The sequence below is a fragment of the Puma concolor genome, chromosome B2 (assembly GCF_028749965.1).
Source record: "Puma concolor isolate L17-30 chromosome B2, mPumCon1.1.hap2, whole genome shotgun sequence".
Lineage (NCBI taxonomy): Eukaryota > Metazoa > Chordata > Mammalia > Carnivora > Felidae > Puma > Puma concolor.
In genome coordinates this window covers 12329724-12352833 of record NC_141671.1, presented here as the reverse complement: position 1 = coordinate 12352833, position 23110 = coordinate 12329724, and the positions used below count along the sequence as shown (strand labels likewise).

General features: G+C 43.0%; 1 protein-coding gene across 1 annotated transcript in view; it reads left to right on the top strand.

Annotated features, from left to right (window-relative positions):
* STMND1 (stathmin domain containing 1) overlaps positions 1 to 22164 on the top strand; it is a 29173-nt gene extending 7009 nt beyond the window's left edge. Inside the window, exons 2-5 of the mRNA XM_025917131.2 lie at positions 4700 to 4880; positions 9613 to 9764; positions 18755 to 18886; positions 19802 to 22164. Coding sequence (XP_025772916.2) covers positions 4700 to 4880; positions 9613 to 9764; positions 18755 to 18886; positions 19802 to 20089 — 753 coding nt within the window. The 3' untranslated portion in view covers positions 20090 to 22164. The remainder of the gene's footprint in view (positions 1 to 4699; positions 4881 to 9612; positions 9765 to 18754; positions 18887 to 19801) is intronic.
* Positions 22165 to 23110: the final 946 nt, after the last annotated feature.

The following is a 23110-nucleotide window of genomic DNA, read 5'->3' as shown; positions in this document are numbered from 1 at the left end:
ATTGGTATTTCGGATCTGTCGACTTTTTGTTGGCCGGCTTGTTTGTTCAGTTGGTCGCGTTTTCATACTTTCCCATGCAGCCCTGAAGCACAGAGCTAATTAACCCCCAGCACAATGAACTGATGTTGATTAGCTGCAGCCAGCATGTTATGTAAACACAGTGATAAGGAGCTACGTGAGTCTCCCCATGAACGTTCAAACACTCGAGAAATCGTCATTGAATGACAGGAACCTGAGGGTGGGTGTTGGAGCCGCCAGGACCTGGCTACTGTGGTTTCTACTTAGCCCCTGAGGGATTTCACAGCTCTTTGGAGAGCTTTCAGAAAGTGAACAAACGTGCTTAGGTGTTTTAAAATCTGTGTGATTTTTATTGTGAGATTACCAAGGGTTTAATGCTGATGTCCTATTTGTCCCTCCTTTAAATGGAAGAGCTGGGGGGGAGAGGGTGTCTGCTGTCTTCCTTTCTAATGTTTCTTCCATCTCTTTCCCCCAGTTTCACTGCCACTGTCCTAGGTCACGTTCAATCAGAGCTCACCTGGACAATTGCCATCATTGTAATTGGCCGCCCTGCTCTGTCCCTTCCTTGTTTCCTTCAGCCCCCCTCATTTAAATGAACCCCAGTGATCTTTCTAAAACACATGACTGATATTTTATTTTACTTCCATACACAAAAACCCTACAAAGGATTCCTGTTGCATTCAAAATAAAATCAAGCCCCTTTACTCATCACAAAAGACTTCCCTTTCCCACTCAGCATCTACCCCGTTCTATCTCCATCTTTCTGCTCCCCTGGAATAATTCAAGTTCATATGCTCACAATATTGTTTCGTACCCGTCTTTGTGTGTGCTTAACCTCTCTGTCTACAATGACAATTTCTCCTTGCCCACTGGAAACTCATTCATCAAGAGCCAATTCAAGCATCTTCTTGAACACCTTCTGCTGCCCCAAGAAGCTACAACCTGGTACAAGTGTACCAGGGAATTACTGGAAACCATGGGGCCTTGGAGGTACAGTCCTGGGGACCTTCTAATACTCAGGGGAGAAGAAAAGCACCCCTTGGACCAACAAACATGAAATCAATAGACATGAGAAGAATAACCAGAAGGCGAAACTCTGTAGAAGTTGCTTATGTGCTTAGGTCCCCTGGGGACACTGAGGGGGCTTCACTGGTATGTGTGATGGAGAAGAGGTTGGCTGATCAACCCAAGCAAGGAAGGAAAGGCCAGCACTAGGAGAAAGGGGGCAGGGGAGTTAGCGAGGATTGGAGAAAACTTTTCCTGAACATACCAATATTTAGAACACGCTGCCTCTCCAATAAATGCCAACTCTTTTTTTTTTTTTTTAATTTTTTTTTTCAACGTTTTTATTTATTTTTGGGACAGAGAGAGACAGAGCATGAACGGGGGAGGGGCAGAGAGAGAGGGAGACACAGAATCGGAAACAGGCTCCAGGCTCCGAGCCATCAGCCCAGAGCCTGACGCGGGGCTCGAACTCACGGACCGCGAGATCGTGACCTGGCTGAAGTCGGAGGCTTAACCGACTGCGCCACCCAGGCGCCCCTAATGCCAACTCTTTAAATTGAATTAATTTAACTTTTTGGAACACTCACTACATTTTTCTTATTTTTCTTCTTTTGCTGTGGGACTATGAAAAATTTGACATGGGCCAGCATTTTGGAGTCAGTGGTTTACTAAATCACATACGGACCCTTTTTACAGTGTATTGACATATTTACGATCAGTGGAACTGGTATGGAAGAATAGAGATTCATAAAAGGAAGGGGTGGGATTGTAAGCCAGTGCAAGATTTATGGAGGACCCTCTGGAAACACATACTAATAGAAAATGTGTACATCTTTAGATGTAGGGATTTATTCTCATGGAATGATGGGGTGAATTCACACTGATATATATATGCACATATATTATGCCAGCATAGTTCATTGTATTGCAGACATATACAGAAACACATATAGAAGCATATATAGAAACAACCAAGATGGCCGTCAGTAGGAATTGGTTGAATAAATTATAGTATAGTATATAATAGACTACACTACAGTCATCAAATAAATGACTACTCCCCACCGTTAACTAGAATGAGGTAGACCTATATATATTGACGTAAGCAAATGTCCCTGACATATCCTTAATGGGAAAAACAGGTTATGGAAATATTAAATACCATTTAATATAGAACTTGATGTATATTATTTATATATAGCTTTCTTAAAATATAATCCACATATTATACAATTCACAGTTGTCACCACAATCTAATCTAATAGAACATTTTTATCCCGCCCACAAAAGAAACCACTACCCATTAGCGGCCAACCCCTACTTCCTAAGCAACCACTAAATCTACACTCCGTTTCTATTAATTTGCCTATTCTGAGTGTTTGGTAACTGGAACAGTCTCCGCGTCTGGCTTCTTTGACTCAGCAGAATGTTGTTAAACGTCATCTCTGAGCAGAATGCAATAGTACTTTCTTTCTTCTTATTGCCAGATAAAATTTCCTGGTCTGGACATATCACATTTTATTTATCCATTCATCAGTTGATGGGTGTCTGGGTTGTTTCTACTTTTTAGATATTTTGAATGTTAATTCTGAACATTTGCGTGCAAGTTTTTTCGTGGATGTATGCTTTCATTTTGTGTGGGCGTATATACCTAGAAGTGGAATTTGCGGGTCATACGCTAACGCTCTGTTTGATTTTTTTAGAAATTCTCAAACTGTTTTCCAAAGTGGCTGTACCATTTTACATTCCCACTCCACTGTACGAGGGCTCCGATGTCTCCACACCCCCGCTCACACTTTCTGTGTGTGTGTGTTTTTTTTCATTATAGTCATCCTGATGAATGTGAGGTCATATCTCATTCTGGTTTTGATTTGCATTTTCTTAATGTCTAATGATATTGAGCATCTTTTCATGTGCTAATTAGCCAATTCCAATTTGTTTTTAAAGATTATATTTCTTTGAGCAAACACATCTAAGAAGTAATATACTAAGATGTTATTAGTGTAGAGTATGGTACTTATTTTTTACTGTGTTCCTGTATTATTCAGGGTTCTACCAAAAGAATAGAACCAGTATAATGGTTGACTGGATGGATGGACAGATGGATGGATGGAGAGATAGGTAGATAGATAGATAGATAGATAGATAGATAGATGTACTACAAGGAATTGGCTTATGCAGTTACGGGAGCTGGCTAGCCAAGTCCACAATTCACACGATAGCATAGGTGGTCAGAAAGGACCATACTGGAGCTGAAGGTACAGTCCACAGAAAAAACTTCTTCCTCAGGGAAACATCAATTCTACTCTTAAGGCCTTCAATTGATTGGATGAGGCCCATCCAGATTATTGAGCATAATCTCTTTTACTTAAGGTCAACAGATTGTAGACCTGAACCACATCTACCAAATACCTTCACAGCAATGATTAGATTCATGTGTGATTGGATAACAATACCATAGCTTAGTTGACACAAAACTGATCAACAGTTTCCTTTTATGTTATTTATTTCTTCAATGAGTCTCTATTGCTTCTTTAATCAGCATAAGCAATAAAGACAGTTTCATTTAAAGAAAACTTTTTTAGGGGAGCCTGGGTGGCTCCGTTGGTTAAGCGGCTGACTCTTTGTTTTGGCTCAGGTCATGATCTCATAGTTCGTGGGCTTGAGCCCCATGTCAGGCTCTGTGCTGACAGCGCAGAGCCTGCTTAGGATTCTCTCTCTGCCCCTCCCCCATTAACTCTCTCTCACACACAAAAGACAAAAAAATTTTTACACAGCAGTATCTTTACTCTTCACACTTGATGAACATGTTCAGCTTGGCATCCTCTGGGGTGCTCAGCATAGTAGCTTGTACCTGATAGATTCCTAGTAGATACTATATTAACTTCTATTGCTGCTATAACAAATGATCACAAATGTGGTGGCTCACTACCACACAATTTTATTCTCCTCCAATTCTGGGGGTCTGAAGTCCAGAATCAGTTCCACTGGGCTACAGTCAGCTGCGCTGGGGATAAAGTTGGTGGGTTGCCTTCAGGAATGAGCTTTGGGGAAAGAATCCCTTTCCTTGCCCATCCTGACTTCTAGAGCTACATTCTTTCATTCCTTGGCTGGTGACCCTCCCTCATCCGCTGCTGGTAACATCCTCGAATGTGTCTCTGCTTCCCTGGCACATCACCTTCTCCACGTCTGTAGCCACATCTCCCTCCGCCTCCATCTTTTAAGGACAATCATGGTTACACATAGGTCCCCTGGATCATCCAGAATAATCATGCCATCTCAAGGTCCTTAAATTAATCATATCTGGGGGCAGCTGGGCAATTCGTTTAAGCATCGGACTTTGGCTCAAGTCATGATCTCACAGCTCCTGGGTTTAAGCCCCGCATCGGGCTCTGTACTAATGGCTCAGAGCCTGGAGCCTGCTTCAGATTCTGTCTCCCCCTCTCTCTGCCCCTCCCCCACTCACCCTCTGTCTCTTTGTCTGTCTCTCTCTCTCTCAAAAATAAACACACACTGCATGCGTGGTAACATGTACAGGTGGCTGGGGCTAATCAGCCTGCTGCAGATACTCGTAGGCTAAATATTTGCCAAGCAGACCTTGTGACATTGTTTTCATTTTCCAAGAAACTGTTTTCTAAGAAATGTTGACTCTCATGGAGCCATTCCCTCTTCACAGGCTGATGTCGGTGTGACTTATTCCGTGGAGAACCTCGGGCCCCAGATTGGAGCTGAATTACCCAAGGACCCTTTGAGCAGCCCCAAGGGCCTGGAAATACAGGCTCAGTTGGGAAGTTTACCTGGAACCACAACAGAAAGTCCCCCATTTCTTAGTGAAAGAAACAGAGGAATAAATTCAGGTAACAGCCCCCATGTATATTAATCTCTACAAAACACTATCTCTCTACATATATTGTAAAATATAGGGGCGCCTGGGGGGCTCAGTCAGTTAAGCGTCTGACTCTTGATTTCCACGCAGGTCATGATGTCACGGTTCATGAGTTCACGCAGGTCATGATCTCACGGTTCATGAGTTCGAGCCCCACATTAGGCTTTGCACTGACAGTGGGGAGCTTGCTTGGGATTCTCGGTCTCCTTATCCGTCTGCCCCTCCCCCACGTGTGCTCTTTCTCTCTCAAAATAAATAAATATTTTTTAAAAACACATATATACGTTATATAAAGTATGATGTATGCTAGCAACCCCTTTATCACAGTTTTGTGGGCGAGGCAGTGCTCCAAATAGCAAAATCCCTATTTCTGAGACATTAGGATGTAGCCTTAAGCCTTCATTGTGTGCGTACATAAAGCTAACCATTACTCTTCTTGTAGATCAAGTAATTAAAACTATCTTACTTTTTTTTTTCTCTCCCCCCCCCCCTTTTTTTAACTAAGAGCCCTTACTGGTGGTTGGGAACAGGCCTTAGGAGGAGTCACACAGGCTTTGGTTAAATTCCTGTAAACTTCCACTCTTGTTAACATGTTTCCAAGAGAAAGTTCTACATTTGAAAAAATAAATAAAACCTATGTCAAACTGTTTCCCCTGTGTCTCCCATCCAAAGCATCAGCGAATATACAAAACAAACAGCTTTCAAAATCATAAAAGAAGTAATCATGACCTGGTGTGCTCCTTGGAAACTATTTTGATTTTTCCTACGGTTGTTTCTGCTTTACTTGAGTTACCCCCCCTGGTGTTGATTTGAGAGCTCCCGTTTATATTTCATCAGCCTCTGAAACCAATTGAGTTCAAAAGAACTCGAGCAAAAGTGTTCTGTTTTATTTGGGGGGACGCCTCGTGTGTCATTCCTCATGGCCGTTGTTTCTTCCCTAGCTACAAGTTAGAGATGGAAAAGAGATGGGTTAGTAAGTGAGATTCTTTTCCTTGGACTTGGACAGCACAGTCTAGTTATGATAGTTTTCCTATTAGCCCTCGTCTCGTGGTTCTGAGGTGAGGTCTTCGTGAGCTCAGAGAACGAGGTAGGAGGCTGGGGATAGAGCGGGGGGCGCCTCTCCTCTCTCTGTGTGTCTCTCTCTGATGATTCTGTGGACAGGAGCGCCGTGAATGCTCAATATCTGTGGCCCTAGCAGACCGCAGACTGTCGGGTGGGAGGGGACACCTGGGTGCACCCTCCCCGTCAGTCCAGCCAGCAGGGTGGAGCCAAGAGACACGAGCCTGGGGAGGGAGTGAACCAGCAAAGCAGTGTTCCCCAAATGTGTTGTCGATTAGTTTCCAGAAAAGACCTTGCCCCAGAGTGCAGAACCAATGCCCCGAGGCTTAGATTTGTCCTCTGCCCTGTTCCTCCTGTGTCCTTTCTGCATCCTTGCCCTGCCCGGCTACAGAACGCAGTCGATTAAAACTTCAGGTTTCACTCTAACACTTCTCAAGTTTCTTTCTTCTTAAAAAAAAAAAAACAAAACAACTTACTGTAAATAATTTCAGATTTAAGTAAAGTTGCAAAAACAAAGGACGCCTATATTCTTTCCCCCAGATTTCCCAGATGCTAACATTATACCACATTTGCATGTGATACAATTGCACCTATCATAGCTCCCCCCCACACACACACACACACTCACATACTCTCACACACACACTCTCACACATGCTCTCTGTCTCTGTCTCTCACACACACTCTTTCTCTCACACACCCTCTCTGGCACACTCTCTCTCACACACACTCTTTCTCTCATGTAAACACACATACACACTCTCTCTCTTACACACACACACACACACACACACACACACACACGCCCCTAGATTGTTTCTAAGAGCAAATCGCAGACATAATGACACTTTACTCCTAAGCACAATATGTGTTTCCTAAAACAAGGATATTCTTTGCATAATCACGGTACAGGGATCACAATCAGCAAATTACCCCTTAGGCAGTACATTGTCTCATCTGCATATTCAAATTGTATCAATTGTCTCACAAATGTCCTTTGTAAATAAATTTCTGGTTCGGGGCGCCTGGGTGGCGCAGTCGCAGTCGGTTAAGCCTCCGACTTCAGCCAGGTCACGATCTCGCGGTCCGTGAGTTCGAGCCCCGCGTCAGGCTCTGGGCTGATGGCTCAGAGCCTGGAGCCTGTTTCCGATTCTGTGTCTCCCTCTCTCTCTGACCCTCCCCCGTTCATGCTCTGTCTCTCTCTGTCCCAAAAATAAACGTTGAAAAGAAAAATTTTTTTTTTTAAATAAAATAAAAAAAAATAAAAAAATAAATAAATTTCTGGTTCAAGATCTAATCCAGAATCACACGTTTAATTTAGACATAATGTGTTTTTCTCCTTTAATCCAGAGCCAGTCCCTCAGGTTTTCTTTGTCTTTTATTGGATTGATATTTTGGAGATATAAGCCATTGCTTTTTGTAGAAAGTTCCTCAGTTTGTGTTTGAGAATTCCCCATGATTAACTTCAGGTTATACATTTTTAGCAAAAATACCAAAAATGACATTGTACCCCATTTGTACATCAAATCACAAGCTACATGGTATCTATATTTGACATTTATTCCTTTTTTTCCTTGCAAACACTTTTTAATGTAGTTAAAATCAAAGATTTCTCAATCTTTTCTTTTATTGAATATGGATTTTGAGTCATGTTTAGAAAGTTTTTTCCTACACCAGAGTTTAAGATGAATTCACCTACATTTTCTTGTATGACTTCGCTTTTGACACTTACGCTTATGAAGAGTTTCCGATCTCGTGAAAAAATGCTAGTGTATATGTTGACTGCATAGGAAACATAACTATCTTCAGTATGGTGTCTGAGTTTTAAAAGTAAAATTTGATATATTAACAGTGGTAATCTCTTAATGCTAAGAGTATGGGCATTTTTCTTTTCTTTTTTCATTCTTTTCTATCCAAGTTTACTATGTAACCATGTATCACTTTCATGATCAGAAAAAAGCATAATGTCATTTTCACACATTTCCCCAATCGTCTTCAGCATCCCAAGAAATCATGAGAACTAGTTGAAATGACCATGATAGCTCAGGGTTCTCTTTGTAGGCTAACGACTGTCAATGTCAAGCCAAATACTTTGGTAGATTCAGAAAAATAATGGATCATGCAGTAGACCTCCATCCATGACCTTGGGAAAGGAGTGGGGGGGGGGGGGCAGGGTGGCAGAGAACACAGATGTCGAAGTCGGATATTCTTGAGTTCAAACCCTAGTTGATTCTCTTCCTACCCATGTCACCTTAAGCAAGTTAATTCGCCTCTCTCATATAGTTTATTTGTACAATAAGGGTAACAGTACCTCTCTCACAGAATTCACAGTGTTATAAAGTCTATAAAGTACCTAATATGGTGCCAGGCACGTAAATGCTCAGTAAATAGTAATTGTTATTATTTTGGCCCTTCCAGGTAAATCCACCTTCTAAAAAAAAAAAACATCCATCTAATTCTTTACCTCTAGCTTTAACTTTTCTCTGTGGTTTCAAGCTTCTAGGTTACATACTTCAAAGACATGCTTTACCACTCTGTACCAAAATCTGTATATAGCTCTTTACAGTGGGAATCGAGTCTATTCCAGACACACGCGAAGGTAGAAGGAAGACACAACACTGGACAAGAAATGAGATTATAGGCGATTTGTTGAAGTTACCTGCAGCGGTCAATTAGAGAAGTCTCTCGTAACAAGAAGGCAAATATTCTGAAGTAAGAGACATCTGGCTCGTGTGTATGTGTGCATTTTTTCTCTCTTCCCACTGCAAATTCACAAAAATTGTCTTTGTTAACCAGCGAGGTTAGAAATTTTCATTAAAAGACTCCGTCCACTAGACGGAATCAACGGGGTTACAGTGAGCACTTCTTGATGATTACAAAATAGAAAATAGCTCATTTCTGAAGACTCATCGCACCTTTATTTCATGGTGTGAGTCCGGAAAAACAGATGCTTGCTTATTTGGAGCACTGGGCGGTTTGTAATGGGGGGATGGGATCTCTCTCATTAGTGCAGTTTATAAAGGCTCCCGGAGACACCGTTTCGGTGCCATTTTTAGAATCATTAATAAAAATTTAGCTGACATCACTTCACTTCAGTTCTGATTTGGTTCAAAGACTCTTTTCAAAAAGGCATTACTTTTACTTACATAGATTTAGCAGATGGCGTAATTGTAAGCTCAAGGTTGCGGAACTAGAAGTCTCTTGGCAACATCGCACTGTTTATCCTTTGTATACAAAGCATAGAAACCAAACTGCAACTCACAAGAGTCACTGAAAGAAGATCTCCTTCCTTGCTGTGCTCTAGCTTGGTAATTAGTGTCGAGAACCCATGTAGTCCTACCCCAGTGTATAAGTGTTGTTACAACAAAAAAAGTAGTACATAGCAGCACATGAAAGACTTTTTGTTATGTTAATATGGGGCTTGCTAAGCAAACCGTATATTATGGTGATGTGTATCCTCTAAAAGAACGCGAAGACTTTCAACTTCAAAGGATTCAAAGATTTATAATAGAAACAGATATGTAGGTAAGAGTGTTCACCCAAGATTTAATGAAGCGGCATGATTTATAAGGCATCCATTTAGCATCCGATTGATAAAATGTTCATGCTTAAATTCCTATTTCTTTTTTCTTTTCCTTTGGAAGACCTAGTGACCGGTGGATTAATCCATAACCCCCAAGCCCCCGAGATCCGAGAGCGACAAAAGTCATCAGACATCCTGGAGGAATTAATTGGTCAAGGAATAATACAAAGCCACAGCAAAGTACTTAGAAATGGAGAATCTTATGATGTCATGGCAAGTATTCCTTAATTAAACATTAGCTATAAGCTAATAGTTATAGTTTAGTTTGAAAGTAATAGTAATAGTTTAAAATAGTAATAGAATATGATTGATCATGAGTTACGATTTCCAAAGTCACAATGCAGATTATAGCATTTATCTAAGCCAGGTTTCTCTCCCATCAATTCTTTCACCCATCTCCACATCATCCTTTTCCACGGACTCGGGAATTGCCCTAATCATTTTTTTAAGCTTATTTATTTGCTAACTAACTTGGATGTAAATTAAAAAAATAAATAAATAAGTTCATAGAAAATTTTAAAAAAGAGAAGTTTATTTATTTAAGCAATCTCTACTCCTAACGTGCAGCTCAAACCCACGACCCTCAGAGTAAGGGTCGCATAGTCTATGGACTGAGCCAGCCAGGCACCCAGCAACTGCCCTGATCGTTGATGATAAAGGAATCCAGTAAAACATATCTTGGGTTTTACTGAAATTGAGGGACAGTAAGCCCCATTGGATAACATGCCTTCATTCTTTGAAGAATTTTTATTAAGCATTGCCTGTGGACTAGGTATTGTGAATATAAAACTGAACTCTGATTTATCTAATAAAAAATAGGCCTAAATGCGAAAGCTAAAACAGATATGCTTACACATTTATATATACACCTATATGTACACATTTCGATATTGACCCTAAGGTCAAACAGGAAGAAATGAATACGGTTATAAAACTCCTCACACTCTTCTTTTTCTTTGTTGATTCATCTTGACTAATCGGTTGTAGTGTTTCCCTAGCGTGAGCAGAATTTTTACTCTGATTTTAACTGGTTGTGGCCGAAGTCTTGAGTCCTTAATTTTTTAATAAGTTCTGTCTAAACCTGTAAAGACGATGGCAGGTGTTGTTTGTTCTGCTTTCTCGGGTGTTCGTTTGTTAACAAAGCTCCCAAGCAACCCCATCGCCTAACGAAGGTGGAAAGAAGAATTAACAGAGAAAAGAAGCCTAGGGAGAGATGAGTGGGAAAGACAAGGAAGACACAGAAAGGATGGAAATGGGGACCAGAAATAACATCGAAGGCTCCTCAATGGCCGCCCATCCTTGTCTTGTAGGGAAAACAATCGACTGTGGACAAGTAGACACATTATTTAAATCAAGTATGCCACCTAGACCAAGTCACTTAAGTGTTTGAACAAAGGTAATTTCCTTCTCTGCGTGTAGGAATTGCTTAAGACTCATGAATAAAAACCAAAGTGGCATTTTCTCTTGAAGAAGAATATACATCCTGCAGAAGGTATTTGGGGAAAAGAGAGGAAATCGCTAAACCTCACGAATGATGTTATCAGGCTGCGAATAATCAGAGGGTGTAGGGGACAGGGGAAGGTAAAAATAGATTATATAGTGGAAAAGATAATACCAATATAATGACAGTTCACGTCTGTGAGATGCATGGCACTTTAGAGTACAGTATCTTATTTGAAAGTACTGGAAGATGGGTCTTTAACATGGAAAAGGAGGGGGAGGGATTCTTTTCCAGCTTTAGGTGAGTCTCTGGGGGTCAGAAAAAAGGAAGGTGTGTCAAAAGAAAAAAAGACAAGAGAACAATTTGGAGGAGGATAAATTGTGGAAACTTTCAGTCGCTAAGCGATGCCTTCTTCAGGGAAATGCTATAGAAAATTGATGCTAACCGCAATGGGAATAGCATTAAAATATTTTCCAGTGATTCAGACGCCAGAGATGGAGTCCAGACTGAGACCTTACAAGGGCACGACAAGGTGAATTAACATAAGCCACCTTGTGAAAGAAATGTATCTGAAAAATGAAAACTACAGGCTTGACTTTCAATAACATCATTAAGTGAGACAAAGATGATGAGTGTGTTCATATTCTGTAGAAATGGAACAGTTGTCAGGAGCCTAGTTGGACTGTTCTCAAAAGGATTTCAATGTGACAGGACTGCAGAGGTAGGTAAGAATAGCACAGCTCTTTGCTTTTGTTTTTTGCTTTTTGCTCCGCACTTGGGCCACGATGTCCCAGCATAATCTAGATTTGCAAAAAGCCAGCACAATAACACACAGCTGTATGTTTTATCACCTAGAGCAGTGGTCCTTAACCTGGCTGCACATTCGAATCACCTAGGAAGCTTTCGAAAACCCCAGGGGCGCCTTGGTGGCTCAGTCAGTCAAGCATCCGACTCTTGGTTTTGGCTCAGGTCGTGGTCTCACAGTTTGTGAGTTTGAGCCCCACATGGGGCTCTGTGCTGACAGTGAGGAGCCTCCTTGGGATTCGCAGGGTGCCTAGGCGGCTCAGTTGGTTGAGCGTCCCACCTCGGCTCAAGGTAACAATCTCACAGTTCGTGGGTTCGAGCCCCACATTGGGCTCTGTGTTGACAGCTCAGAGCCTGGAGACAGCTTTGGATTCTGTGTCTCCCTCTCTCTACCCCTCCCTCCCTCGAGCTCTGTCTCTCTCCCTCTCTCAAAATTAAATAAACATTTAAAAAATATGTTTAAAAAAAAGAAAAGAAAGAAAATCCCAGTGCCTGGGTCCCCCTGGTACCAGTGGCTGGGGATGGGTTCTGGCCGCAGTGCTTTTGAAAGCTCCCAGGTTATTCTAGTGGGCAGCCCAGGCCAAGAATCACTGCCCTTACTTTTCTACCAACATACACAAAGCCCTCAAATTCATTATAAAGCTGGAAAGTGTTAAATCTTTTGAAATGAAATCCCCCATTGTGTAAGAATTCTAAAGGATTCCTGAAAATGTAACATACTTCCAGGCAGAGGACAAAGAGTATCCCCAGGAACACAGGGAAATGAGGGAGAGGTATAATTGCTTAGCGTCACAGGTAAAGTCTCTTACAGTTCAGCTGTAGCTGAGAACATGCATATATCAGACACCAGGTGCCTTCATATTTTGGCAAAAGTTTTGAGCCAATGTGAAAAGATGAGTAGTGAATACTGAAAGGGGAACATACTAAGAACGGGAGTATTATTGGATAGTTAATGCTTTTCCTATCCAATATTTAATAATATTTTTTAGAAAAAAACAACAGATGATAAAATTGGCTAAAAATGCAAACCAAAGGGATGTTAGTAATGTCAGCAGTTATACAATGTGATGAAGCCATGTAACACGGTTTCTTCATTGGTCCCCCAAAATCTTTTAAATCAAATATTATGGGGGGAAAAATAGAACAATAAATGTGAGAATACTTTAAAAACAAGACTTCTAACATATACCATTAGTATAAATACCAGGGAATGTTAGATCTGTCCCTTCTTTTTTTTTTTTTTAAGTTTATTTGTTTTGAGAGAGAGAGAGGAGGGGAGGGGCAGAGAGAGAGGAAGAGAGAGAGAATCCCAAGCAGGCTCCGCCTTCGCAGGCTCTGCAGTGCTAAGCCCGATGCGGGGCTCAAACTCACGAATGGTGAGATCATGACCTGAGCGAAAATCAGACAATTAACCGACAGGGCCACCCGGGTGCCCCAGATCTGTCCCCTTCTTTAATTTAGTTCTCATGTAGAGTGAAAAATAAGACAAGATGCTGAAAAGTGAGATCCTCCATTCATCTGCTGAATTGGGGGACCCCCCTGTGGGTCAGTCTCCCCCTGGAGGTCCAGGGAAGTATATATCCACAGGCCCCCATTCGTCTTTTTTCTTAATTGTTATCATTTGCTTCTCGGCAAGTACTACAACAATTTCACAGTGCCCCTGGGGTAACATGCTTTCAAACAGAGTCATACTAATAGAATTTGCTCCGAGTAACTCAGAAAGAATTAGATTGATATAATTAATTATAATATATAATGATATAATATTAACCTAAGTATCAGACTAAATGAATTTTTTAGTATATTTTTAAATATTCTAAAGAGACTTAAGTGGGTGTATCATAAATGTGTATGGACTTTATATGCACACGTCGCTGTGTGTCTGTATTGGTATAGATCTCTACAAGAAGTGTAATTGGCTCTCATTTATCCACATTGGTATTATCCACTTGAGGTGTCTTTTATCCCAGACTCGTTTTTCCCCTGCCCCTTGGCCTCCATACACAAGACTCCGATTTCTCTGTTGACTCATTCTGTCTCTGGCCAAAGTGTACCCCCTTCTCTGGGCAACTTTTGCCCTTGGTAACCTTCAGTGCAGTTAGGGAGTTCGTCTCTCTTGCATCAGAGTCCCTACCGTTACTCGTTGAACCTCACGGGGAGTTTTTTAAGGAGGAGGAAGTGGGCTGGGTAAGACTAATGTCAGCTGACGCTGTGACCTTGCTGGGAGGTCTCACGGGGCTAGAGCAAGAACGGCAGGTCTCCTGGAAGCTTTGACCCGTTCTATGCACAAGGCTTTGGGGAGGGAACATAGCCACGGTAGGTTTGCCTGTGGATCAATGGCTAATTAGGGAAACTCCGAGGGCTACATGGTGGCCACAGGAAGTAATATATACAAGCCAGGTTGGCTAGAAACAAGATCCAAACTTCATCACAGCATCTTTGGGTGTGACAGTCTTCTGATGGTATTCTTAAAGGAAATAATTGAACTAGTAACTTCTACAGGTTTAGGGTTTTTATAGGGAGCACCCTCTCTAAGCATCATGCAATTATTGTTATTTTTAAGTGCCAACAGTTGGTAACGCCTGACTTTATAAAATCCAGTGGGAAAGAGTACAGATATTTTCCCTCAGGTCTTCCAAGGCTTTTACTTCAAATGTCAAACTCGGGAAAGGATGAGGGTTGCCCAGGTTGGATTAACTTCCGGAAGCGGGAGGAAGTACTTGATTTCCTAGGCATCATTTTGAACTAAAGCCACAGGAAGAGTCCACCCAGACCGGAAATCCCAAGTCTCTCAGAACCACTCACCTACTCCTTTAGTTAAGATTCAGACTCCTGTGTCAAGCCTCATGGAGCCTTTCTTCACTGAATCTGGGATTGCCATTTCACATTTTTAGCCTTCTGTGAGTGAACTTCACTAAAAAACTGTTTTCATACTAATTTCACAGTATCTTTAGTTGAGCCACTCCAGCAAGTACGTCCCTCTTTGCAGCAAATGGCTTTTGCCAGGAGGGAGCCTAACAGCCAATTGTCATAAAAATAATACAGTGATGGGGGAAGGGGAACTTGCTTTGACAGACATTCCACGGTTTTCGTGTAGTGAAAAACTTCTCACCACATAAAACTGTCTGATGGCTGTAAGTGAGCCAGAGCTTCAACAAATGGTTCCCTCTAAACGGCTTTCTGAGAAGCATGGTTCTTAAACCTGGAGGGAACCTTAGCGGTCCTCAGCCCCCTCACTATTTTTACATGTAAGAACATGAAGTCCGAAGAGTAGAGGTGTCTTGCCTCAGGGGACACCATGAGTATTAGAGGTCAACCCGGATTAAAGCCCAGGCCGCCTGCTGGCCCATTCCTGCCCTTCAGGACAAATACTCTATCTTGGTGATGATTCTGTGTGCTGTCATTGAAAAAAGTCACTGCTTGGGGACACCTGGGTGGCTCAGTTGGTTAAGTGTCTGACTTCGGCTCAGGTCACGATCTCGTGGTTCACGAGTTTGAGCCCCACATCGGGCTCTGTGCTGACAGCTCAGAGCCTGGAGCCTGCTTCGGATTCTGTGTCTCCCCCTCTCTCTCTCTGCCCCTCCCCAGCTCGTGCTCTGTCCCTCTCTCAAAAATAAATAAACATTAAAAAAGAAAAGAAAAAAAAATCACTGCTTGAAGACATTTACAGACATTTCTCCAAAAAAAGACATCCAGATGGCCAACAGACACATGACAAGATGCTCAACATAACTGATCATCAGGGAAATACAGATCAAAACCACAATGAACTATCACCTCACACCTGTCAGAATGGCCACAATAAAAAAACCCAAGGAACCACAAGTGTTGGTGAGGATGTGGAGAAAAAGGAACCCTCCTGCACCATTGGTGGGAATGCAAACTGGTGCAGCCACTGGGGAAAGCAGTATGGAGATTCCTCCAAAAGTTAAAAATAGAACGATCCAGTATTCACACTGCTGGGTATTTACTCAAAGAATGCTAAAACACTAATTCAAAGAGATCCATGCACCCCTATGTTTATAGCAGCTTTATCTACAATAGCCAAACTATGGAAGCAGCCCAAGTGTCCATTGATGGATGAACGGATAAAAAAGTGGTAGGGTAGGGGCGCCTGGGTGGCGCAGTCGGTTAAGCGTCCGACTTCAGCCAGGTCACGATCTCGCGGCCCGTGAGTTCGAGCCCCGCGTCGGGCTCTGGGCTGATGGCTTGGAGCCTGGAGCCTGCTTCCGATTCTGTGTCTCCCTCTCTCTGACCCTCCCCCGTTCATGCTCTGTCTCTCCCTGTCTCAAAAATAAATAAAACGTTAAAAAAATTAAAAAAAAAAAACAGCTCTGGGATAAGCAGTTGAGGTTTTGCCAGTGATGGTAAGCTCTGGCTCACCGCCTTGTGCTTGTTTCTGTTTGGCTTAAAAAAGATGTCTGGGGGGGCGCCTGGGTGGCTCAGTCGGTTAAGCGTCCGACTTCAGCTCAGGTCACGATCTCGCGGCCCCTGAGTTCGAGCCCCGCGTCAGGCTCTGGGCTGATGGCTCGGAGCCTGGAGCCTGCTTCCGATTCTGTGTCTCCCTCTCTCTCTGCCCCTCCCCCGTTCATGCTCTGTCTCTCTCTGTCTCAAAAATAAATAAACGTTAAAAAAAATTCCCTTTAAAAAAAAAAGTGGTAGGGTATATAATATTATATATATAGATGGATTGTTACATAGGGAATATTATACAGCCATAAAAAAGAATGGAATCTTGCCATTTACAATGACATGGTTGGAACTAGAGAGTATAATACTATGCAAAATAAGTCAGTCAGAGAAAGACAAATACCATACGATTTTACTCATGTGTGGAATTTAAGAAACGAAACAGACGTGCAAGGGAAAGAGAGAGAGAAGCCGAGAAACACTCTTAACTATAGAGAACAAACTGATGGTTACCAGAAGGGAGGGGAGGGCATGGGAAAAACAGGTGATGGGGATTAAGGAGGGCACTTGTGATGAGCACCAGGTGATGTAAGGAATGGTTGAATCACTATATTGTACACCTGGAAGGAATATTACACTGTATGTTAACTCTACTGCAATTAAAATTTAAAACTTCATTAAAACAGTCACTCCTTTCATTGAATGAAATGTAATTACCATTTCCCGAGTGATTACTGTACAGTCCCTTAAAAAAGAAAATCCTTGGGGCGCCTGGGTGGCGCAGTCGGTTAAGCGTCCGACTTCAGCCAGGTCACGATCTCGCGGTCCGTGAGTTCGAGCCCCGCGTCAGGCTCTGGGCTGATGGCTCAGAGCCTGGAGCCTGTTTCCGATTCTGTGTCTCCCTCTCTCTCTGCCCCTCCCCCATTCATGCTCTGTCTCTCTCTGTCCCAAAAATAAATAAACGTTGAAAAAAAAATTTTTTTTTTAATAAAAAAATAAATAAATAAAATAAAATAAAAAAGAAAATCCTGTGAAATAAGTATCATTAAACCCACCGTTTAAGTGACAAAAGCCAGTTCACAGAGCTTAAAAACTCACGCAAAGCACACCTTGGCCAAGTCAGGACTCAGACCGAGGTCTGTCTGAGTCTTGACCTGGCATCTTTTTCTAACATGCTAGACTGCCTCTCTGATGTGTTTTCTCAGGACCAGCAGGCTTGTAGCGTAAAGAGACTCTTTCAGATATTACAATGGATATCAGTGGCTCCTTTGCCTTTAAAAGTCTTTGGAGAAATTACCTAGAACAATCAGTTTACTTTATAATGAACTGGAAAGATGTCATAGAACTAGAAAGATGTCCGTAGCAAATTAAGTAAAGAAGGCAAATTGCACAGCCTGTAGAGGGTATCATTTCATTTACATTTGGTTTAGCGTTACAGTTGTACTGCACATACATATGTCCATAAATATATGTACGTAGAGAATGCCTGGAAACACACATACCAAATTCTTTCACATAGTTCATGCTGATGAGTAGGACTGGGGGCCAGGGGGTTCAACAGAAGACTATGCAGTTATTTACGTGTCACGTTACTTTTTCCTAACTGATGTACGTTATAGAAAACTAATTTTTAAAAAGAAAAAAATGTACATTAAAACTTTCTTTATAAACCCTTCACGACACTTTTCCTTTTTTATAACTAGAAGTTGTCATCAGAAAGTCATTATTGCTGCTTTGAACTTTGGAAAGGGTAGTCAGTCACACGAAATAGTTGGGGATTTTTCCTCCCATCCTGAAAACATTCACAGAGTCCTGACGGCAAAGGCCAGCCCGAGGTTGCTGCTCGGGTTAATTTTCTCCTGCATGAGACCCAAAGTACTCAAAACCCATCTCGATCCCAAGGGAAAGGTGTTTCCAGCTGTGGCATATTACAAAATTATCAGGTTTCACTTTTGACCTTGAACTAAGCATTCGCTCATCACTCGTCTGTCACCTTTTCCCACCTGTGTTCATTCTCCAGAACGTTTTCTTCTCGTGAGCCTTCTTCCAGCTCCAGAACGTTGTTGCGTTCTTTTTTTTTTTTTTCAACGTTTATTTATTTTTGGGACAGAGAGAGACAGAGCATGAACGGGGGAGGGGCAGAGAGAGGGAGACACAGAATCGGAAACAGGCTCCAGGCTCTGAGCCATCAGCCCAGAGCCCGACGCGGGGCTCGAACCCACGGACCGCGAGATCGTGACCTGGCTGAAGTCGGACGCTCAACCGACTGCGCCACCCAGGCGCCCCCGTTGTTGCGTTCTTTAATGCGTTTTAGAAAGAGCCTGTCTTTCCTTCTAGGCATCTAATAGACCTTTTTTTCTCTTTTCGAAGAATTAGTTCTGGGGTGACCAGCGTTCACATCGTGATTTTTAAATCTGCCAACGTATCTGTTCAGATTTTTAGGATCGACATTGTACACTGTGTTGATTCTACCTCTCCCCTCTCTCTCCTCCACCAGTGAATATGTCTGTTTCTCCCTTTTGTTGTTTTTTCCCTTTTCTTCCTCCAGGCAAACGTGACCGAGTGGCCTCTGAGAAAGCCTCCAGCCAGGCTGAAAAAACTTCAGCTCAAAAAGGAAGCAAAGGCTTTCACAACGAACGATCTAGAAGAGAAGGTGCGAGCGGTGGAGATGCACAAGAAGGTACCTGAGCTCTTGTGTCACTGTGTGCTACCTGCTGAAATGAGCCCACGTAGGCCTTTCCTATCTGCAGCTTGAAGATTCAGATCCAGTGTCTTAGTGATCTGTGCTTCCTAGGCAGGATGCTTAATTTTACTTTAATTCTCTTTGTGTGGTGAAGGAGGGAGGCAACATCTTGAAGCTGGCTGAAGTATTGTCTCATCTGAATAGCCTAAGGAAGCATTGTTCAATTCTCAGAATGAAGTATGGAGCTTTCTTCATTGGAAGAAGAAAAGCTTCATTTGGGGTGGGGATGGGAGGGGGGCGTGGGGTGGAGGATAGAGGCCAAGAGGAGGCCGTGCAGACCATTAGACCAACACCTGTTCCATTACCGACCCGGGTCCCCATCACCCTCTGTCCCCCATCCTGCCGGGAAGCAGCTTTCACAGCTGTGGTCTGACAGCCTTTGTCTCCATCCCTTTACCTGGCCTCTCGGGGGGGGGGGGGGGGGGGGGGAGGAAGTGACTCCCCATTCAGCTCCACTAGGGTAGGGAGTGTGCGAGTGTCTTTAATAGTGCAGTAAAACCTTGGATTGCAAGTAACTTGTTCTGCCAGCGTTCCGCAAGACGGGCAAACGTTTCTAATGAACTTTAACTTGATAAACAAGCCATGCCTTGCAATATGAGTCGTACCTGAACGTCACACGATCACAACTGAGCCAGTGGTTCTGAAATTCGCTTTGATGTACAAGTGGATTACCAGCCTGTTTCCGGAACGAATTATGCTTGCAAACCAAGATTTTATGTAGTTCCTCAACACATGTTTGTGAAGTGACTGAATAATGAAATGGAAAATCATACAGGTTAATTTCAGGCATATTAATGAGAACTCGGAGGAAGTTATTGGGGCTCATTTTCATTCTTTAATACCGCTTTTCAGAGTAAAGAAGAAGAAATAAGAAAAAGGCTAAGGAGTGACCGACTTTTGTCCCCAGCCAATCATTCAGATGCAGCTGAGCCGGAAGGGGCTGAGGTTCTGTTTGCCAAAGGACCTCAGGCTGTGAGTTCTGCTGTGTTTGAGTTTGAGCCGTCTGACCCGCAGGGAGGAAAGCCTTTGAAAGGGAAGAAGAGTCATACAGCATCGAGTGATAGAAACTTCAGTTATGAAGGATTTGGGTTGGTGGAGTCAGATGTGTCTTACAACCAAGCAGATGATGTATTTGAATAAGCCATCTTATGTGGATTTCATGAAAAGACATCCATTCTCCCTGATTGTGACAATTTTAGTCTGTCTCGTGTTTTTCTGGAGGCCTGATCTCACCCCACTGGGATTTGCCATGGGTTTAGGAACGATTGTATAATGTGCATGGGCTGAACTTGGCTGAGTCAATTCAATATCTATGCTAGCTAGCAAAAGGGGGGGAAAAAACCCCAGGAAGATCTGACTGGCTTCCACATTATAAAGTTGGCATTCTCTTCCAGTGGGGCTTCAGACGCTATGAAGACATCTTTATGAATACTTTCCAGCTTACGTTAATGTGTTTGTGACAAATGAAACCCTTCTTTTTTGCTCCTGCCCGTTGGCTATGTTCACCCTCTGAGGGTCCCTTCAGACAAATTGCACAGATTTGTATTACGTGTTTGAATGATCTGTATGCTTATCTGTATGTTTCATTATTCTCATTCTGTGTTGTGAAAGATGGAAAGCAATATCTTGAAGCTGTTTGAATTACACTTTCATCCATACAGCTTAAGGAAGCAATATCCAATTCAGAGAATTAAGTATGAAAAAAGACAAACTTCACTAGCGTCTAGGGGTGGGGGATGTCCCGGAGGCGGTACACTGACAGGAGGCCCTGTGCCTAACTCCCCCATGGGAGTCTGACAGATCTACATTCTTTTTTTTATTTATTTATTTGTTTATTTATTTTGAGAGAGAAAGCATGTGTGCAAGCAGGGGAGTTGCAGAGAGAGAGAGAGAGGGCGAGAGAGAATCCCAGGCAGGATTCCCAGGCCCCATGTGGGGCTCAATCCCATGAACCGTGAGATCATGACCTGAGCTGAAATCAAGAGCCCGGCACTTAACCGACTGAGCCACCCGGGCGCCTCTGATGAGTCTACATCCTGAAGATCTCCCATCCATTTTCACACATTTCCCCTCACACCACCCTCCTGTCATTCAACTGGATCTCTACAAAAGTTTCCTTGGTCCCTATACCACAGTCCTCTGGTTAAAACCCTTTCCTGGGTGCCTTTCGTGGTCGAAGCAGAGTCCAGAACCCTTTCTGTGACTGGTAAGGATCTCTGCTTTCACAATTCACTTGTGCTGAACTTGAGCCCCTCAGACTCATCACACTGCTTCTCCTCTGCTTCAGGGTCTTTGCACGTGCAGCTCCCCTCGCCCCCTCTCTCCCTCTCGCTGCTGGAGCCGACTAATGCCTTCTTGTTGTTTGTGTCTCCACTCAGACCACTTAGTCCAAAGCTCCCGGTCTGGGTTGGTGCCGCTCTCTTCCAGTTGACTTTCGGCACCCTGGCCCACTCACCTCTGCACTTGCCACCCACTTGAAATCGCCTGATAGGTTTTCAGCTCCACCACGAGATATTTCGGTTTTAGCAGAGCAGGAGATGAGTGTCTTGTTCACAGTTGCATTTTTTTGTCCCTCCGAAGGTGAATGGCACATCATAAGTGCCGTGTAAATATTTTGTTAGTGGATGCGTCGGTGTCCCCACACATCTCTGAGAAGCAGGACAGCCCCCAAAGATGGGAACCGGTGGCTGGGGACAGTGCAATTTGACCGGAGGACCACGAGGCACCTGCTGCTTATGCATTCCCTTTGGGATATTGTAGGATTCGGGATCCGGTAGCCAGGTATGATGGTGGTATGATGGAGGGACTTCTTTCAAAACCCATTCTGGAACCCAAACCTTTAAGAACCACGATCTCCTTCTTACAATGTGACCTGCAGAGCCCTGGTCCAGGGCAGTCTGTGTCTCCATTACCTTATACGTTAATTTGGGATAACCGCTTCCATCAACCCAAATGAAATAATGGGTCTAAAAGTACGGTGGAAACTGGAATATGCCATAATATTACAGAATACGATTTATGTAAAATCCCAGGTGGCCAACGTGATGTTTTCCATATTGTCCTGAGATTTTTTCTGGCAGCTATCTTGTGGTGACATGTGATAATCTTACAAAATATTACAGTAGCAGAAATGATTGCAGTAGGCCACTTCGAAAGGATTTAGTATCATTCAGATCTCTGTAAATAAAAAAATTTAAATGGCCCAAATATACACGGAGTGCAAATGTGTAGTAATTGATTTGTTTTGTTTTTAAAGTTTTTTGTCTTTAATTTTGAGAGAGAGAGAGAGAGAGAGAGAAAGCACATGTGCGGGTTGGGGAGGGGCAGAGAGAGAGGAAGAGAAAGAGAATCCCAAGCAGGCTCCCCACTGTCAGTTTGGATCCCAAGCCCTGAGATGATGACCGGAGCCGAAATCAAGAGTTGGACGCTTGGGGCGCCTGGGTGGCGCAGTCGTTGAGCATCCGACTTCAACCAGGTCACGATCTCGCGGTCCGTGAGTTCGAGCCCCGCGTCAGGCTCTGGGCTGATGGATCGGAGCCTGGAGCCTGTTTCCGATTCTGTGTCTCCCTCTCTCTCTGCCCCTCCCCCGTTCAGGCTCTGTCTCTCTCTGTCCCAAAAATAAATAAACGATGAAAAAAAAAATTAAAAAAAAAAAAAAGAGTTGGACGCTTAACCAACTGAGCCACCCAGGTGCCTCTGTAGTAATTGTTGTATATTAAATCCCCCAATTTGATAAATATCCCACTAATACTTTCTCTTGAACTTCTATGCTCTTACTTACAGTGGCTTGGGTGACACATTTGTTGAGTTCAAATATATGCACTACAGATGTGAACATCATCGCTGATAACCTGGCTTGGAAAGCTTTCTACATAGAGTTAAATACAGCAGAGTAACACATCCAGAATGACTAGCCATGTATTTTCTTAGCAAGAAACACTTTAACAGGGTGGGAAGAGAGGTGATGAAAATATACACCTGGATACAAGGAACGGCTCTTAAACTCTAAGTATATTACTACTCACCAAACGGACCGAGGCTTTACGGACGAAGAAACAGGCTCAGAGGCTCTAAGGACTTTTCACCTTCACGAACCCTGGCATCAGGGGGGTCTGGCTGGGGTTTGAATCCTCCCACTGCCTCCAGAGCGGTCAGCCCATC